Source organism: Saccopteryx leptura, chromosome 5 (genome assembly GCF_036850995.1).
Source record: "Saccopteryx leptura isolate mSacLep1 chromosome 5, mSacLep1_pri_phased_curated, whole genome shotgun sequence".
Lineage (NCBI taxonomy): Eukaryota > Metazoa > Chordata > Mammalia > Chiroptera > Emballonuridae > Saccopteryx > Saccopteryx leptura.
The window spans coordinates 202758605-202777441 of NC_089507.1; the positions used below are offsets into that span (position 1 = coordinate 202758605).

The window sequence follows — 18837 nt, forward strand, 5'->3', positions numbered from 1 at the left end:
ATTTCCTGTTTTATTATTTTCTTATTGCTTCTTGCTACCTAGAAAACTATAGTTATTTGTTTGTTGTCTGTCCTCTGTCACTAGAATGTCACCTCCATGGGGGAAGGCACATGTCTGTTCCCTGCTGTATCCCCAGGGGTTCTAAACAGTACCTGGCATGTAGTAGGTGCTCAGTGAGTACTTGCTGAATGAATGAATGAATGCATAAGAAACCCTAGAAGGAACCATAAACCAGTAGTAACACTGGTCACCTTAATCTACTGTGGGTGGGGAGTGGGAAGGTAGGTGGGAGAGGGACTCCTCATCGTATTTACTTGATTATGTTTTGATTTTTGATTCATGTCAGTGCCTTCTTCAAAATTAAATTGAAACTGCATCTGTTTAAGAAGATTTGACTTTGGGTGCTGGACACACAGTGCAATATACAGATGATGTATCATAGAACCTTGTATACTTGAACCCTCTATAATTTTATTAACCAATGTCACCCCAATGCATTAAATAAAAAAGGATGTTTTCCTTTAAAGAAACAAACACATAAACAAGAAAAAGGAATTTATACAGTTCAAGAGGACCCAGAATAAATAAAAGCCTCCCCTGCTTTTCCTTCCCAGACGCTGTTCCAGTTCCCAGCAGTGTCCTTGTCCAGGTTGTCTCTGCTCCTGCCAGCACAGGCAGGAGTGGCCTTTCTGTGTGTTGTTTTACACAGATGGGCCCACACTGGGATTCTGTTTGACACCATGATTCCCAACAATATATATTATGGATCATTCCAGGGGTCCATATCCATATATTGAGATTCTGCAGATTCTTTTTATAGACGGCATAGTATTTCAGTGTGTGGAATGTAGTTAACTGCAACCAGTCTCATTTATTGAACTATTTGATGAGCCCTCATTAATGAACATTTGGCCTTTCCCCCAGTCTTTTGCTACTGCAAATAAGGCTGCAGTATGTGTTCGTGTCCACCCACCTGGGCACAGTTAACACTTTGTGCTGGATGATTCTTTGTGGTGTGGGTCTGTCCTGAGCACTGTAGGATGTTCAGCAGCATCTCTGGCCTCTACCCACCAGATGCCAGTAGCATCCACTCCCCTGCCCCCAGTTTGTGACAAACAAAAATGTTCCCAGACATTGGCAAATGTCTCTGGGGAGGCAGAATCGCTCCAAATTGGAAATGACTGATTGGAAGGTCAGATTCTAAAATGAAGACTTGCTGGGTGAGAGTGTATGTGCATCTCAAGCTTTATAGATTCACAGGGGAAAGGGGCGCTCATGTATTGTTTGTGAGAGTTTAAGCAGCATATGTAGAACACCATCCCTTATTGTGTTTTCTTCTACCACCTCATTTTAATGGGTGCATTGAAGTTCCTTCATTGTTTTAAAAATCAGCCTTATGGTTAGACATGTCGGCTGTGGACAGGTCAAGACTGGGATGAATGTTTGATATAGTCTTCTCTGCTTGCTGAGTATATGGCTCAGTTCTGCTGCGTACTGGACTGTGTGACCTTGACAATGGTCATTATTTTCTCTGAGCCTCCATTCTTCATCTACAAATAGGGGATAACAGTAGTTTCTACCTCATGACATTAGAGTGAGGATTAGATGTCATAAATGCATATAAAGTTCTTAGCACAGGATTAGGCATTAAGCCTGTTTAGTTAGTTGATACCGGTAATATTTTGTGTTACTAATCATTATTTCCATTAGTGGTGGACTGGCTCCAGTGTGCATGAGTGAACATTTCACCACACCCTCACGTGAACTGGGGGTTATGTATTTATTTTTCTTTTTGTGCTTGATTTTGTTCTCCCCTTTGGGCCTTAATTAACGCTGTCCTTGGGCCTCACTTTTCCTCACAGATCCTGTTCTCAAACATCGAAGATATCCTGGAAGTTCATAAGGATTTCTTGGCTTCCTTGGAGTGTTGTTTACATCCGGAGCCCCAGTCGCAGCACGAACTTGGGAAGGTTTTCTTAGAATTCGTGAGTAGAGTGCTCTAGCCCCTGTTGGAACCCACAGCTTTTGGGAACTGGGCTTCTCCCCTGGTTGAGAAGTAGGGATAATCTATTGGATATTTTGCTTCTTTTTTGTTTGGCGTCTGTTCTCTCCTAGAGTATTAGCAGCATGAGGGCAGGGACTTTGTCATGTCCACTGCTCTGTCCCTGCATCAAGAGTAAGTAGCATCCAGCCCTAAGATTACTCAACAGGCAGGCAATGTGAGAGAAAGGTTAAACCCAAGGTCTTGACCCTATAGGTGCAAGAGCTCGGATTTGAACCCTCCTAATGGCAAAGCCAGAATTCATTGATTCACACACTGTTTGTAATTCCTGCAAATCTGGGAACCCCTCATATTATAATTTGGTTCATCTTTTAAGAAATAGATTCGCTTGTAAGAAAAACTAAGACATTTAAAAAGGGAAATTTGCATCATCATTGGAAATGGAAAATGATCGCTATGAATAGAAGGTAACCGTAAAAAGAAATGCAATAGAAACCAAACTGAGTTACCGCATTCTGTCTAGAAACTCCCCCACCTGGGTTTCTGAGCCCGAGGCCTCCCCTTGGTTTGATCCAAGGGAAGATAAGCCGTGTTAGATGGTGTTTGAGTCATATCACACTGAACGGAGACCCCTCCTTGGGTTCATTGGAACAATTGCAAAAGGAGTCAGCTTTCTTCCTGTGCGATTTGGAGTTTTAAAGTTAAAATCATTTTTTAAGAAAATGAGGATCACAGTGAATACCTTTTAAAAGCAGCCATTGCTTTAGGTTGGGTTTCTGGAAGCTGGAGATTTACGAGCAGGTGGTTGGAAACAGCTGAAGGAGAGGTTGCACAGTTGCCATTGGGAGGGACTCTGGGAGCTGGGGTGACTCTTCAGGTCGCTCTGAATTGCAGCAGTGGGGGTGGGCCTCTGCACCCCGTGCTGCCCAGGCCTTGGATGTGGGCTGTTCTGGGAGTGTGTGTAAAACATCAGGCCCAGGGCAGTTCCCGAGGAAGGACTCAGTGGGGGTGGATGGTGCCTCTGTCCCGAGGGGGTCTGTGTGGCTCATCAGCATCCACTACAACCCCAGGGCAGGGTCTCCAGGCCAGCTTCCTGCCCAGGCTTGTCCACTCCCTGCCAAGGCGGCATTGGGTCCTGAGATGGTTGTCGGGCAAAGAGCTCTGCAGACAGACTTCTCCAGGAGAGGAAAGGCAGCATCAGACCTAGTGAGGGCCCTGGCTGACAGACCAGCTCACGGGTGGGTGCCATCCCGGTCAGCGGACAGTGGGAGAAGCCCTCACTCTCAGACCCAGCCACTACTACTGACATGCTCACCAGCGAGCCCCAGGTGAATGCTCTCTTGGGGCTGGGGCTGCTTTCAGTGCTTTATGTGAATGAATTCATTAAAACTCCGCAACAATCTGAAACAGTGGGTACTGTTATTATACCCACTTTACAGATGAGGAAACTGAGGCCCAGAGAGGTTATGTCATCACACAACCTTACACAGCCAGTATGTGTTAGAGCCAGAATTTGAGCCCATATAGTTTGGCTCCAGGGTTTGTGGATTTCACTATCTTACATGATCAAGTCTCCTGAGATACATACTAAGCATGTACTGTGTGCTAGGCACGCTACTAGGCCCTGAGGATGCTGCCCTGTATAAGACAGACATGCTCCCTGCTGTGATGAGGCTCAAAGACCAGAGAAACGGAGGATAAGGAGGTTGACAGAGGCGGTCATTTCAGATGGGGACGCAGGTTGTGAAGAACATAAAAGCAGATGTGAGAAGGAGTGAATTCACCCAGGGTTGTCTGACACTGGGAAGTTAGGGATAGGTGGCTACAGTTAGCAAATTAAATCACCCAGGACAGTGAGCAAATTTGGATTTCAGGTAAATGACAGATTTTTAGTATGTCTCATGCAGTATTTCAGACAGACTAATACTTAAAAGTTACGTATTTATCTGAAATGCAAACTCAGCTGGGTGCCCTGTGTATTATCTGGGAACTCGAATCAGGGTGGGCCTCTGTGAGGTGGTGAGGTGGGCTGACCTGGGGGAAGGGCAGGGTGCCCGGGCCAGGAGCAAGGAGGCCATGGTGGCTGGGGCAGAGGAGTGATGGAGGGGGTCAGGGATGTCATGGGGCCAAGCCCAGGAGCATTTTATGCCGAGTTTTTAGCAGGGGAGTGGTGAGGTCTGAGTTACGTTTGAGCCCCTCTGCCTGCAGCTTTGTGGATAGGTTAGGTTAGGGAAACGCTTGCAAAAGTGACATTTGGATTTCAGGTTCTTTTGCCCACCAGAGATGTCCCCATGGCCAGTTCCTTCCTTTGGCTGAGTCTCAGTCTTTCTGGGTGTAAAGTTAGTGGCTCGGAGCCAGTGGTGTCTGTGGAGCCAGTGTCACCCTCCCACCCCCAGGTACTGTGGACAGCAGCCACCACCTCTGACATTTTTTGAGTCCCCCCTGGGGGCCTAGACCCTCTCCCCAGCTGTCCCCTCTTCCTCCTGCACAGCCCAAATGCACAGTCACATGTTCCCTGTCCACCACATCTGTGTGTATACAACTGTTTGTTTCTTCCTTGCATAACAGTCAAAGCTCATGTGAGGCCCCTAGGAGGAAACTGAACACTTGGACTCTTAGCTGTCAAAAGCAGCATTTCCACACGTGCCGGGTCTTGGGCCTGAGACGCAGCTGGGTTTGGGCTCATTGAAAGGGCATGGGAGTGACGGAACTGGGCATGGTTCTGAAGAGGGGTGTCGTCATTTGCTAAATTTAACTTCTCCAAGCCTCACGCCTTGGTCCCCTGCCCTTTTCACAGGCTGAAGGAGAGGATGACATGGCAGCGTGTCAGAGAAGGGGCTTAGGGGATGAGGAACGACACAGCTGGGGCGATCTTATCGCTTGCTCTCACTCCTGCATCTGTGGCAGACATCACTAATCAATCAGAGAATTCTGCCTCTGTGGTCCCTGGGGGCCTCCAGAATTCTTCTCACCAGTGTTGCAGGCAGCAGTAACCGTTAATTGGGGTTGGCATATGAGAATAAACAGATATGTCTCTGCTTTTCTAGTCCAACCCCTGCATAGCACAGGTGTAGATGTACAGGGAGACCCTGTCACCCACCTCACTTGGCTCGGGTCCCTTTTTTCATTTTCTTTTCTTTTTCAGAGTGTGCATGTATCAGGACAATCTTTACTGCAAGTGACGAAAACATCAACTCAGATAGGGTTAAACAAACAAACAAAAAAAACCAAAATGACTTTATGGTTCATACCAATGCAATGATCAGGACTTTGCTGGCTTCAGTCATAGCTGGAGCCTGGACTCCATGTGATGTTTTCAGGGGTGGGAGGTGGCGGATGTCTCACGTGGTGGCAGAGGCGGCCCTCAGTATTTCAGGCTGGCACTGACAGCTCAGCAGCCACAGTTCAAAGAGAGCTTCTCTTCCCATTGATTTTTAACATGAATCCTGGAGGGCTGTCATTGGCCCAGCTTGGGCCGCTATTGTCAGGACAGGGATCTCTTTGATTGGCTTGGCCTGGGTGACGTGCTCACCTGTGGTGCCGGGGAGTGGGCTCCGAGTGGAGCAGGGGTTCCTCCAGGGGAAGAGTTGGGGGCTATGACCCAAACACAATGGATGCTGGGTGTGTAAAACAACAGATGTTCTACTGAAGAGCGGAGGCTGTGGTTGTGGTGGAACAGGGACTTCTCGGAGGGAGCACGGGGCTGGCTTGATGGCTGTCGGGCTCCTCTCAGGTCTTCTCTCTGCTTTCTTGCCTTTATTTATCAGATAGTCACGGTGCCTGCTCTCTGCCAGGGGCATAAGTCCCTACCGGCACCACAGCCATGACCTCAGCAAACCCTGCCCTCGTGGCGCTCCCAGTGCAGGGGTGGGTGGGTAGGGGCTGGTGGACAGCGCACGAATGAGAACTAATACATACTGGAACTCAAGGCCCCACTATATTTCTCAAAATCCGCCTGGTGCCTTCCCCTGGTGGCCTTCTCCAGACCTTCGAGTCTACTCAGCTCCCTTTGTCCTCACTCTACCTGTTTCTCTGTATTGCCATCAAACCTACCTATCCTCTTCTCCACCATCATAGACTGATTCACCAATGAGAAAATGAATTTCTGAAATCGTAACAATAGCTGCAACATCAGTAACAGCAATAATAATGATTATAGCTAACATTTAATGAGCATTTACTATACACTGTTTTAAGTACTTGCTATGAATTCACCTGATAATCCTCACAACAACCTTATGATGAGGAGGTCATAATTGTCTATAATTTATAGACAGTAATGCAGAGGCTCTGAAACATTATATTCCTTGTCCCAGGTCACAGAGCTGGTGATCTTGGGAATTAGGCTATGAACCTGGGTGGTCTGGCTGCGAAACCCCCACTTACACTTACATAGCCGATGTTGATAGTGGTCATGGGGGCTTCTGGTGTCTTATCTCTGAGCAGTACATTATAATGGTAGGGTCTGTTGGCCCAGGAAAGCCCAGCTTGAGCAATTTTTTTCTAAAGCTCCTTTCATATAGTTGGGACTTCCTGCTATCTGTCATTCACATGCCTGCATTCAGAGCTCAGGCCTCCCTCTAAAGCCCTGCAGGACAAGGCCCCAGGCACAGGCTAATTCCTGTCACCCACAGTAAGAAAAGTCCTCTTCCTCTTTTCTGCAGCCCGCCTCACCTGGTCTGCAGCGAAGGCCCTGGTTCCAGAAAGGTCTGGGAGCCTCCCTCACGTCTTCTATTCTGTGCCTGAGTGAACCCCTGCAGTCCAGACTTCTTTTACCCATCTCCACTGACCATGATTAGAGAGAGACAAGTGGAATTAGACAAAAGGCCTCCTTGGGCAGTTTGGGGGTGCTGGGGTCCCCCCTTCTCCTTCCCTGATCTTGTGCATATAAGCGTGTTAGAGTCTCAGTGGGTTGCAGACCCTGGACAAGGAGGTTGTAGTTGGCGACACAGTGCATGTTTCTCTGTGCTTACCAATGTTGGTGGTGTTGTTTGGAGCACATAGCTTGTATATTGTAAAGCACCAGATCATTTGGTGGTTCTTTGGCGTCGATGTCAGTTTCAGGGTTGTTTGTCTCTCACATGTGTATACTTTTGATAATTGTAGCATTGTTTGATTTGGTATTTTTTCCTATTCGTTTTTATGGATTGAGTTTGTATTTGTAGTTAATATTTTTAAGAGTATTTTGATATGTTATAAATGTTTATTGTGTACCAGGCGCACTGTTCTCTTTGTTTTACATATGCTGTTATTTAATTTTCCAGCAGCCCAAGTGGTGGGGGGTAGTCTCTGCCAGTATGTTCATTTTATAGATAAGAGAATTGAGCCATAAGTAGGTAAAGCAGTGCACCCAAGGTCACCCACTACTTTGGAAGCATGGAACTGGGTTTCTAACCCAGGTGGTCCAGTTCAAGAGTCACTGTGCACTTCAGTATGTGGCAGTGCCCCTCGGAGCCTAGTCTGTGAATTTGTGGTTTGAGATCTGTACTCATTGTTTTTGCCTCCCACTCCCATCCCCACCCCATGCTGTGACCTTGTGCTGGATGTTGGCATGGTTGTTAAGAGAAATTGAGTCCTGGTTCTGCCCCTTCACTAGGTGTGAGACTCTGGGCTCATGACTTTTCCTTGGTTTCCCCATGTGTGGTTGGGTCGAGTACAGTAATTAGCATATCGGGTTATTGTGAGGGGTTAATGAGTTTACCCTCATTCTAGGAGAGCAGAGTGTGGCATGCGCTAAGTGCTCAGCACACACTCCTTATTGGCCATTGGCTCTGGCTGTGAGCCCTTTTCTGCTCAGGCCGTCTGCTCAGATGGTGCTCAAGGAGCCCCAGAGTGCACTGTGTTGAGGTGGCTGATAGATTCTGAAACCCATTCTCCCTCCTCTTTGGTTTCCTCTTTCCTGCAGCTACCCTGGGCAGGATGACTGGGGGCTTGTTTAGAAACAAGAGGAGCTGCTTGTTTTGCCGACCCACCTCTTCCTTCCTTTGCTGCTCGGGGTCCTTTGCCCACCCCTCAGCCCATGGTCGAGGCCTTTCAGCCCTTCCTCCCCAGTGGCCTTACCCAGGACATCCTTGTTTGGGGCTTGGCTGGTTGGGAGGTGGTGTTCTAGGAGACTTTTGGAACCGAGAATGCTTGGTGGAGAGCTTCCTGCTAAGAAGGCTCCTTCCAGCCCCAGAAACCTTGACTGATAGTTACAGACCTGACTGATAGATGACCCAGGGGTGACCTCTAGGCTGGAAAGAGTCCAGGTTTGGGCTTAGAGGCATCTGGAAGGTAACATAACTACCCTTCTGCCTCAGGACTGTCACTGCTGTGTGGCAGTGACCAGAGCCTGTCTTGACTCTTCTGGTTCATATATACAGGGTGTAGCACATAGTAGGTATGTAGAGTTCATTTACAACCAGGTTTTCATTGCCAGGCGTTCTGCTAGGATCTGGGGATTCTTCATTGAATAAAACAGGCATATTCACTGCCTTCAGGAACTGACTGCTAGGTGGGAAGACATCTGATAAATAACCCGGATAATTCCAGATTGTGAGAGCATGATAAGGAAAATGAAGACAGGTGGGATGATAGAGAACACCTGGGTGGCTACTTTAGTTAGGGTAATCCAGGCGTCATTGGAGGAGGTGGCAATCCTGAATGGTGGGGAATAACCAGCCCTCGGGGAGAGTGTTCCAGATAGAATGGCAAGTGCAAAAGCCCTGAGGTAGGAACAGGTGTGGCAAATTTAAGGAATAGATAGAAGGCCAGTGAGATGTAGTCAGGGAAGGCAGGGTCACATTACCTGACCCTTGAAGAAATTCATAAAGTGTTGGATTTCATTCTTAGTGTAATAGACTAGCATGGGCATGGAACAATCTGACTTGCATTTAATAGTGAAGTTGGACATTTATTGAGCACTTGGTACATGCTGAGCCCTTACATTTTAAACTAATTATTGTAACAACCCCATGACTTAGGGACTATTATTAACTCGCTTACAGATAAGGAAACCAAGGCATGCTGAAGTCAGGTAACTTGCTCACGTACACAGCTGGAAATACAGAGCCAGGATTTAAGCCCAGGCCACCTGGCCTGAGTCTGTATTCTTGAACCTGGGCCATGCTGTTTCCTGAAAGGTTACTCAGGCTGATGGGTGCAGAACTGGGGCAGAAGTGGAGGCTGAGAGGCCACAAGTGAGTAGGAGCCTCTTTACCTGAAATTCCTCCTGCTCTGTACTCCCTCAGGGTCTGGGGGTTTTCTGGGGGTCCTTTCTCCCCAGACTGCTGGCCCAGTTGACCCAGTTGACAGCATACCTCAGAGTGCCTGCCATGACCTGTCTCAGGCTCTGTCCTTGTCTTGCAGAAGGACAAGTTCTGCGTGTATGAGGAATATTGCAGCAACCATGAGAAGGCCCTGCGGCTGCTTGTGGAGCTGAACAAAATCCCCACCGTGCGCGCCTTCCTGTTGGTGAGTTTACCCGTCACTCTTGCCTTCTCTTCTGTTTGCTTCAGCCTTGTGCATCCCTGGGCACAAGAGGGTGTCATGCTGACACCTTCACGCTGACGCATGCTCCCTGATCCCTTCCTCAGCTAGAGTAATTTGTCTAAAGCAGTGATTGCCAAACACTTTCTCTAAAGGGCCTGAGAGTGAATACTCTTGCCTTTGTGTGTCATACAGCCCCTGTCACGACTCAACTTTGCTGTTATAGCACAAAAGCAGCCATAAAGAATATGTAAAGAAGTGAGCGTGGCTGTGTTCTAATAAAACTTTATTTACAAAAACAGGGCTGGAGGCCCTGGCCGGTTGGCTCAGTGGTAGAGCGTCGGCCTGGCGTGCAGAAGTCCCGGGTTCGATTCCCGGCCAGGGCACACAGGAGAAGCGCCCATCTGCTTCTCCACCCCTCCCCCTCTCCTTCCTCTCTGTCTCTCTCTTCCCCTCCCACAGTGAGGCTCCATTGGAGCAAAGATGGCCCGGGTGCTGGGGATGGCTCCTTGGCCTCTGCCCCAGGCACTAGAGTGGCTCTGGTCGCAACAGAGCGACGCCCCGGAGGGGCAGAGCATTGCCCCCTGGTGGGCAGAGCATCGCCCCCTGGTGGGCATGCCGGGTGGATCCCGGTTGGGCGCATGCGGGAGTCTGTCTGACTATCTCTCCCCGTTTCCAGCTTCAGAAAAATACAAAAACAAACAAACAAAAAAAAAAACAGGGCTGGATTTGACTCTAAGGCCAAGGTTGCCTATTCCTGGTCTAAAGTAATGATTCTAATGAGAGTGGGAGCAATAGTAGTAATGATTGTAATATTTGGATTATTTAAATAAATCCAAGTATAATTGGCTTAAGCCAAAAAGAAGAAGAAAAAAAGAAAAGAATTGTTCGCTTTTCTGGGAAGTTTAAGACCTGAGGGGCTTCAGGCATCAGCATCTGGGTGTTCAAATGGTATCATCAGGAATGTGTCTCTGCCTTGGCTCCATTCCCAGGCAGACTGTCCTCAAGTGCTGTCAGTGTGCTTTCTGCAACTCCACATTTACACCTGCTCACAGCCGAGCATCTCCAGGATAGAGACACTCCTCTTTCTAGTAGGAAGGCAAAAATGCTGGGTCTGATGTTCACTGGCTTCACTTGGCTTGGGACCTTATCCCTGAACCAGTTGCTGTAGCTAGAAGGATGGGTTGGGGCTCTGATTGGTCACTTCTGGAGCTGGAGGGCGTGGTCAACTCTAGACATACCATAGGCCGTAGGGATGGTGTATCCGTAAAGGTCATTTGGTTTGTACTTGTGGAAGTAAGTTGGGAATGGATGTTGATCAGGCAAAGCAAGAGACATTCACGATGGTCTTCCCTGCACTGTGGAGAGTTTCACTTATGTGTAAAACGGGTTCTCATTTGTGATCTTCTTGGAGGTTTACCTGCACTATCTGTTGTGTATGGGTTAAGACAGGGGTCCCCGAACTTTTTACACAGGGGGCCAGTTCACTGTCCCTCAGACCGCTGGAGGGCCGGACTATAAAAAAAACTATGAACAAATCCCTATGCACACTGCACAGATCTTATTTTAAAGTAAAAAAAACAAAACGGGAACAAATACAATATTTAAAATAAAGAACAAGTAAATTTAAATCAACCAACTGACCAGTATTTCAATGGGAACTATGCTCCTCTCACTGACCACCAATGAAAGAGGTGCCCCTTCCGGAAGTGCGGCAGGGGCCGGATAAATGGCGTCGGGGCCGCATGTGGCCCGCGGGCTGTAGTTTGGGGACCCCTGGGTTAAGATATACATTTGCATGTTTTACGGACATCCCAAATAACAGTGGTTGAAACAAGATAAGGATTTATTTCTCTCCCCTGTTCATAACGTGATATAGGCAGTCTGGGGGCTCCAGTGTCAGGGGCCAAGGCCCTAGGGTGTGTCCTTGTTGATGTGGTCTAAGATGACCTCTTACCACTTCCACATTCAGGTAGTGGGATGCAGGACAGACAGGTGGGAAAGAAGGGCTGCCTTTCTCTTCCGCTCACATCCCATTGGCCAGAACTTAGTCACATGCCCACACTTCACTGCATGGGAGGCTGGGAAATGTAGACATTATTCTGGGCAGCCCTGTGCCCAGCTGAAAATCCTGCTGCTGTCGAAGAAGAATATGTCAGGGGACACCTCGAGCCTTTGCCAAAGGTGATTTTAATGACTCCAGAATATTAAGCCACTTTCTAAGAGTATGTATTTGAAAAATGATTGAGCTTCTCAGGGGTTTGAGTCCTGATCTTTCACCTGTAAATCCCGTGTTCATTCAGTCACAGCCCCCAGTGCTGTTTTATTTCCTGACCGCACATACAGAATTCAGCAAACAAAAGAAGAACAGTTAACTGACATAGCATAAGCTGTGTTAATCATGTGTCCAGAGAGCTAAACTATATAATAAAATTCTTGATTGTATTTCTCCCTAATGCACAGTCTCTTACAGAGTGTTTCCACAATTTTGATTCAACATGTCAACGTTCCCTTCACTTGGGAGTTCATGTCGCTTGGCCCACTTCCCGTGAGCATCTGAGGAAGGGCAGGTTGGTCGACAGATTTCCACTTTTCGCAAGTGTCTCAAGCATTCAGGGCAGAGGCTTTTCACGGCTACTAGCTGCGTTTTTACATTTCCGGTTTTGCACTAATATTTATAAGATCCTTGGCAAAAAGCAAAAATAAAGTCTTACTGTGTAAGATTACACGCATGACCATGTTTCTGTGATTGACCTCTTGACTGGCAGGTAGTACCAACTTAGTGATGTGACCCAGACTCTGGGCTTGTTGGCACAGAGCCCCACCCTGTTCCTGTAAGTGTCCCCCTGGGCTCAGCTATGACTTGGGAAGCAGGAAGGTATTTGCAGGGATGTGGGAAGGGAAGACCTCAATTTTTTTTGTCCTTCCTTCCTCTCTCTTTTGCAGTCTCCCTGCCAAACTGCCCCTTTTTTTTAGCAGCAGCTGGGCTGGGCCAGCTTGGGTGAAGGGAGGACATGTGGGGTGATAGCGCACATGCCATCTGTCTCCCTCCTTGCTGGCATCTCCCAGCTTTTGACCACCTGCAGAAGTGCCATCTCATGTCTATCACGGGCTGTTAAGGCATTGGGAACAGACAGAATCTGGCTTTCCATTCATGATGTGATGTGCTGTGCACTAGCTAAAAGATGGGGCAGGAACATTGCCTTTCTGTGCCTCAGTTTCTTTGTCTGTAAAACGAAGATCCTTAATTCATTCAACAGCTTCTTACTGAGCATCTACCACGTGGTAGGGATCATTCTAAGTACGGGGACCCAGCAGTGACCAAGGCAAGAAAAGTCACTACTCTCATGGAGTGGCTATTCAAGTAGGGAGACTTACATGCCATGCCATGTGGCATTAAGTTCTCTGAAGGGAATGATTTAAGGATGACAGAGTGTTTTGAGGGATTAGGGTGGTACCTGCTACTTTAGATTGGTCTTTGGGAAAACTGTAAAAGGTGAAATTTCAGCAGGAACCTGGATAAAGGAAGAGAGAAAGGCAGGCGGTATCTGGGGAAAGCTTTCCAGGTAGAGGAACTGCACTTGCACGAGCAAAGGCCCTGAGGTAGGAGTGTGTTTGAGGAAAAGCAAGATGCAGGAATGCAGGGATGCAGGAATGGAGGAAGGGTGGAAGGAAGGGAGGCTAGAAAGATTGAGAGGTGAGATAATGAAGGAATGTGTAGACAGTGGAAAGGATCTGAGATTTTTATGTTTTTTTTTATTTTTATTGCAGTCTAGCATACATGCAGTGAATGTACTCAGAGGTCAAGATTTAGAACATTTCCATCACTGAGGAAGGTTTCTTGTGCCCTTTCTTTGTCGTGCCCCTCTCTGAATCCAGAGCGTTCCTCTGTGCTGATCTCTCCCCCCAAATGTTAGTTTTGCCTATTCTAGAATTTTTCACGACTGGAATCATACAGGATGCTTTTATATACTGCTTACAAAAATTAGGGGATTTTTCAAAATGAATATGAATCGATAAAATATCCCCTAATTTTTGAGAGCAGTACATTTGGCTCCTTTTACTCAAGTTCCTGAGATCTGTCCATGTTGGAGGACGTGGCAGTACTTTCAAGAGAATATTCCATTTTAGTCTGAGTGGGTTGGGAAGCCCTGGAGGGTTTTGAACGGAGGAATGACTTGAACTAATTTGCATTTTGAAAGGCCCGCCCCCTGGCAGAGTGTGGGTAGAAGCAAGAAGGAGATTGCTGGTCTAAGTGTCCTGGGGCTGCCTTTACAATGACCAGTGAGGACTAACTAAGTGGTTGAAAACAACAGAATTTCTTCTTTCGTGGTTCTGGAGACCAGGAGGCTGAAATCAGGTGTTGTCAGGCTTCTGCTCTTCCCAAAAGCTCTAGGGGAGGGTCCTGCCTTTCTTGTTCCAGCTTCTGGTGGCTTCAGGTGTCCCTTGGTTTGTGGAAGCATAACTCTAGTCTCTGCCTCCCACTTCCCATGGCCTTTTTCTCTCGTCCTCTTCTCTTCTTCTAAAGCAGGGGTCAGGAACCTATGGCTCGTGAGCCAGATGTGGCTCTTTTGATGGCTGCATCTGGCTCGCAGACAAATCTTTAATAAAAAAAATAATGTTAAAAATATAAAACATTCTCATGTGTTACAATCCATTCATTTCCTACCGCTCATGTTTATGGTTGCGAGTGGCTGGAGCCAATCACAGCTGTCCTCCGAGACAACACCAAATTTTTATTGGATAATGTGTAAGGTACACGGGTCATTGTATGGCTCTCATGGAATTACATTTTAAAATATGTGGCGTTCATGGCTCTCTCAGCCAAAAAGTTTCCCGACCCCTGTTCTAAAGAATAAGAGTTAGATGATGTAGGGCCCACCCTAATCTAGCATAACCTCATCTTAATTTAACTGGTTATATCCTTAAAGACCATATTTCCAAATTAGGTCATATTCTGAAATTCTGGGTGGGTATGGCACTTTGGGGGACATTATTCACCCCACTATGGGGCTGCCGCAATAGTCCAGGCGGATGGTGGAGGTGAGGATGAGGCAGTGGTAGTGCAGGAGGTGGTTGGAAAAATAGAATTTGAGGGTCCAGCTGACTAATTTGCGGGATGGTTGGTTTTGGGGAGTAACTGAGTGAGAGGAATCAAAGATGACTCCAGGGTTTTGGACCCAAACCACTGGAAGAATGGAGTTGAAGTTTCCCGAGATGGTGAAGGCTGGGTTAGGAATGGGTAAGAGTGGAAAATACAAAGAGACCGTTTTGGATGTGTGAGGTTTAAGATGCCTCTTAGACATCCAGGTGGGGATTTGGGCATGGAATCTGAGCTTTGAGTCTGGAGTTTAGGGAAGGGAGGGGCCAGTCTGGAGATACAAATCTGAGCGGCAGCTGACAGGATGGTGTTAAGGTGGTGGGTCTGGATGAGGTCAGCCAGGGAACCAGCATGGGTAGAAGGGAGGACCCAGGACCGAACAGGGAGTGCTGCCATAGGAGGGCGGGAAGTTGAGGAAGTGGACACCTCACCTGAATCAATTCTCTGAATTAGGAGAGTTTAAAGCAGCGGTTCTCAACCTGTGGGTCGCGACCCCGGCGGGGGTCGAACGACCAAAACACAGGGGTCGCCTAAAGCCATCGGAAAATTTCGGTTTAAAGGGATAATTCTGAAAAGTTCTTCCTATAGTGCTTGGAGTATAATCTTCATAGTGAATGGTAGATCTGTGTGTGTTTGCTTTTTTTTTTAAAGTGAAAATAAAGTGAAACAATGGGTGTTTGGGAGAGACTTCGTTGGTGGCTGTGACTGTCCTATGAAAACTCCATGATTCTGGACACAGACACAGGCCTTTCTTTGGCCGAGTCCTAGGGGCTTCTGGAAAGCCCTCCCCACCTCCAGGCTCCCCTCTCTCTCTGTTCAGAGCTGACATCACCAGGGCAGCTTGTGCGGATTTCTGGCTCAGAGGACAAAGGCCTGAGTGTGAGCAGTGTGGGGCCTGGCATCTCCCAGCTGCCGCAGCCCTGATCGCCCGTCTGTGCCAGGGGTGGACACGGGGGTGGCAGCCACGCAGCTCCCGCCACAGCAGGGCCCCGGGGTCCCTGGGATTCTGCTTCTCCTGGGAGAGAGCCATTAAGATCCCTGAATGGCTGTAGCTCTGAGTCTTTGGCCAGTCCTTTGGGCTCTCTGTCCGAGTTTCCCCAGCATTGGGGAGACAATGGTCCGTGCTTATCCTAGGGCCCCGCGAGTGAACTTTACCAACAGGTGAGGCGCGAGGCGCAGAACCTCGTGCACGCACTTGGTACGTGTTCTCTGGTTGTATTTTCACCTGACTAAAGCAGGGAATCTGTCTGCTTTGTTGGGAAGCTCCCCCAGTGCTTGGAACTGTGCCCAGCCGCACAGTAAGCACACGATGTGACTTTATAGAGTGAATGAACGATAGGATGGGAATCCTTTTCCCCCCAAGAGTCCCATTTCATTTCCAATTTACTAGCGTGATGCTGAGGAGGAAGGCCGAAACCTGCTCGTTGCTGGATGTGCTGGCAGTCTGTTCATTCATTAGTTCACCCACTCATTCGTTCACTCATGCATACATCGGGCACATTGTCAGCCCTCGGGACCCAGGTCTGTGAGGCGCATGGTGGGGGACCACACCCACGTAACTCATGATTCCCAGCATCCAAAAAAACAGATTCTCGAGTTGGAGCCCCTTGGCTCCAGAGGAAAGGACACTACCTGCCTGTGACTTTTAGCCACGTGGAACAAGCGACCTACTGTGGAGGAGCCAGGGAGAAAGAGTCTTGAGACTTGAGAGAAGATGGGAAAGGTTTCCAGGAGGTGGGTGGCTGGGCTGCCCGTGAAGAGTGCTGGGCGTGGGGGAAGGTAGCTCAGGATCATGGTGCCAAGCCCAGGTTCTTCGTCGGCCTGTCTGGGCGCAGACCCCACCTCGGCGTCTCGCTTGTTCTGGAGTCACCTTGAGGAGAAACACTAAACCTCCCCAACCCCAGCTGCCTGAGCTATGAAATGGGAAGAATAATAATAATAGTGTTTAGTTCATAGGGAAGTTGATGGTGAGGATTAGAGCCGTCAGTGCCCCTTGGGGCACATCATAAGCTCTAGGTCAGTATGGATGATGATGAGAATATATTATTATTAGTGGGGGAAGTAAAAGCATCTTAGGTAGGGGGCGTAGAGTGAGCACAGGAAAGGAAATACTGATGTGAGTGGCTGCAGGTGGACACGGAGGTGACCAGTGTCCCCAGGAGCTGGCAGGTGAGTATATTTGATTCCTGACAGAGTTGCAATCTTTACTTTGAAGCCAGAATACATAAGTATGCCTGAGACAGCACTCATGTCCCCACCGTCCAGGTAAAGAAATAAAACTTTTTCAGTAACAGTTGAAGATTCCAGGTTCATTTTTCAAATCCCATTGTACCCGTCCCTCCACAGAGGGAACTCTCACTAGATCTTGCTGTATTATTTTTTTCCCATGTCTGTCTTTATATTTTATGACAGGCCTGTTCTCTATAAAAACAATGCCTGGTTTTGTTTTATGTGCCTTTAAAAACTTTAAATAGGTCCATGCCATACTTATCCTTTATTTTATTTTTGTTCAGAAGTATGTTTTTTTTTTTTCTTTACAGAGACAGAGAGAGAGTCAGAGTGAGGGATAGACAGGGACAGACAGACAGGAACGGAGAGAGATGAGAAGCATCAATCATTAGTTTTTTGTTGCACATTGCGACACCTTACTTGTTCATTGATTGCTTTCTAATATGTGCCTTGACCACGGGCCTTCAGCAGACCGAGTAATCCCTTGCTTGAATCAGCGACCTTAGGTCCAAGCTGGTGAGCTTTTGCTCAAACCAGATGAGCCTGCGCTCAAGCTGGCGACCTTGGGGTCTCGAACCTGGGTGTTCAGCATCCCAGTCCGACGCTCTATCCACTGCGCTGCCACCTGGTCAGGCCAGAAGTATGTTTTTGAGGTTCAGCCACATAGCTCTAAGTAGCTTTAGTTCCTGCATTGTCACTGTAGTGCACTGAACCATTGTAGAAATCTCCTGCAGACGTATTTTTCTATTCTTCAAATGAGGGATATTTCGGTTGCTTCTCATATTTTGCTATTCCGAAGAAGGCAGCTTTGAGTGGCTATGTTCTGTCTCCTGGTGTGACCTGGGAAAGTTTCCTTAAACCAGGGATTGGCAAACCTGCCGATGGAAGGCCAGATAGTAAACATTTCAGGTTTTGTGACTGTACAGTCTCTGTTACAACCACTCAGCTCTACCATGATTCGTTGGAAGCAGCCATGGATAATATGTAAACAGATGGATGTGGCTGTGCTCCAATAAAATATTAATGGCCAAAATAGGGACTGGGCTGGATTTGGCTCGCCTCTGACAGAGCCCTTGTGCTGGGTTGGGGAACAGTATGTGCACTTCCATTTCTCCTAGGTGTTTCTAAGTTGCTTTTGAAGTCTGAATTTTGAGAGTGCCTCCCACGGCTATTTGAGGGTAGCCCAATCCTTTCGCTGTCCTTGGCAAGTTTTAACGATGGTCTCCTGTTCCTTTGCAGAGCTGCATGCTTCTGGGAGGCCGGAAGACCACGGACATCCCACTGGAAGGCTACCTGCTATCTCCGATTCAGAGGATCTGCAAGTACCCCCTCCTCCTCAAGGTGAGACCTGCACCCCACTCCTTTCCCCATATTTGAAGTGACAGAAAGCCCAGCTCTGATTGGCTTAATCATAAAATAAAACTTGTTTGTTCAAGTAGCTGAGAAGTCTGGGGTAGTGTCGGCTTTGGGCTGGGCTGGATCCTACCAGGACCCTGCCTCTTTCTCCCTTGTTCAGCTCTGCTTTTGACTGTTTAGCTTTATTTTCAGTGTGGTAGCAGAGGGCTATAATTACTCTGGCCTCACACTCTGAAGTTCAAGGACAGTGGGAAAGAGTGAACCTCCTTCTAATAGCTCTGACAAAAGTCCTGAGGGTGGTTAGGGCCTTAGCCATCAGTGGCCAGGAGAATGTGATATTCTGAATGGTTTGGACCCGAGTCATGTGCTTTAACTTGAACCAGTGACATGAAGCCTTTGCTTGTGCTGTTTCTCCTTCTAGATGTGTGGACTTGGGCTTTCCCCCAACCACTATGAGTTGGGCAGTGCTTGGCTTTGACTAGCTAGCTAAGGTATGGTCCAATGACAGTGAGCAGGGCAATATTGTGTTCTGATTGGATGAGACTGGGGTCAGGTGCTTCACACTTGAACCAATCACTCTGAGCAAGGGATCTCTGATTGGCTTAGATTTGTGTCAGGTGTTCCAGTCTCCCGCCAATCACTGGATCCCACAGGCCAAAAGTCCAGTGAGGGGGACAGACTA

At 47.8% G+C, this 18837-nt stretch overlaps 1 protein-coding gene across 1 annotated transcript in view; it reads left to right on the plus strand.

Annotated features, from left to right (window-relative positions):
• Nucleotides 1–18837, plus strand: part of PREX1 (phosphatidylinositol-3,4,5-trisphosphate dependent Rac exchange factor 1) — a 176199-nt gene that overhangs the window by 69744 nt on the left and 87618 nt on the right. Inside the window, exons 3-5 of the mRNA XM_066387557.1 lie at nt 1863–1985; nt 9350–9454; nt 18039–18140. Coding sequence (XP_066243654.1) covers nt 1863–1985; nt 9350–9454; nt 18039–18140 — 330 coding nt within the window. The remainder of the gene's footprint in view (nt 1–1862; nt 1986–9349; nt 9455–18038; nt 18141–18837) is intronic.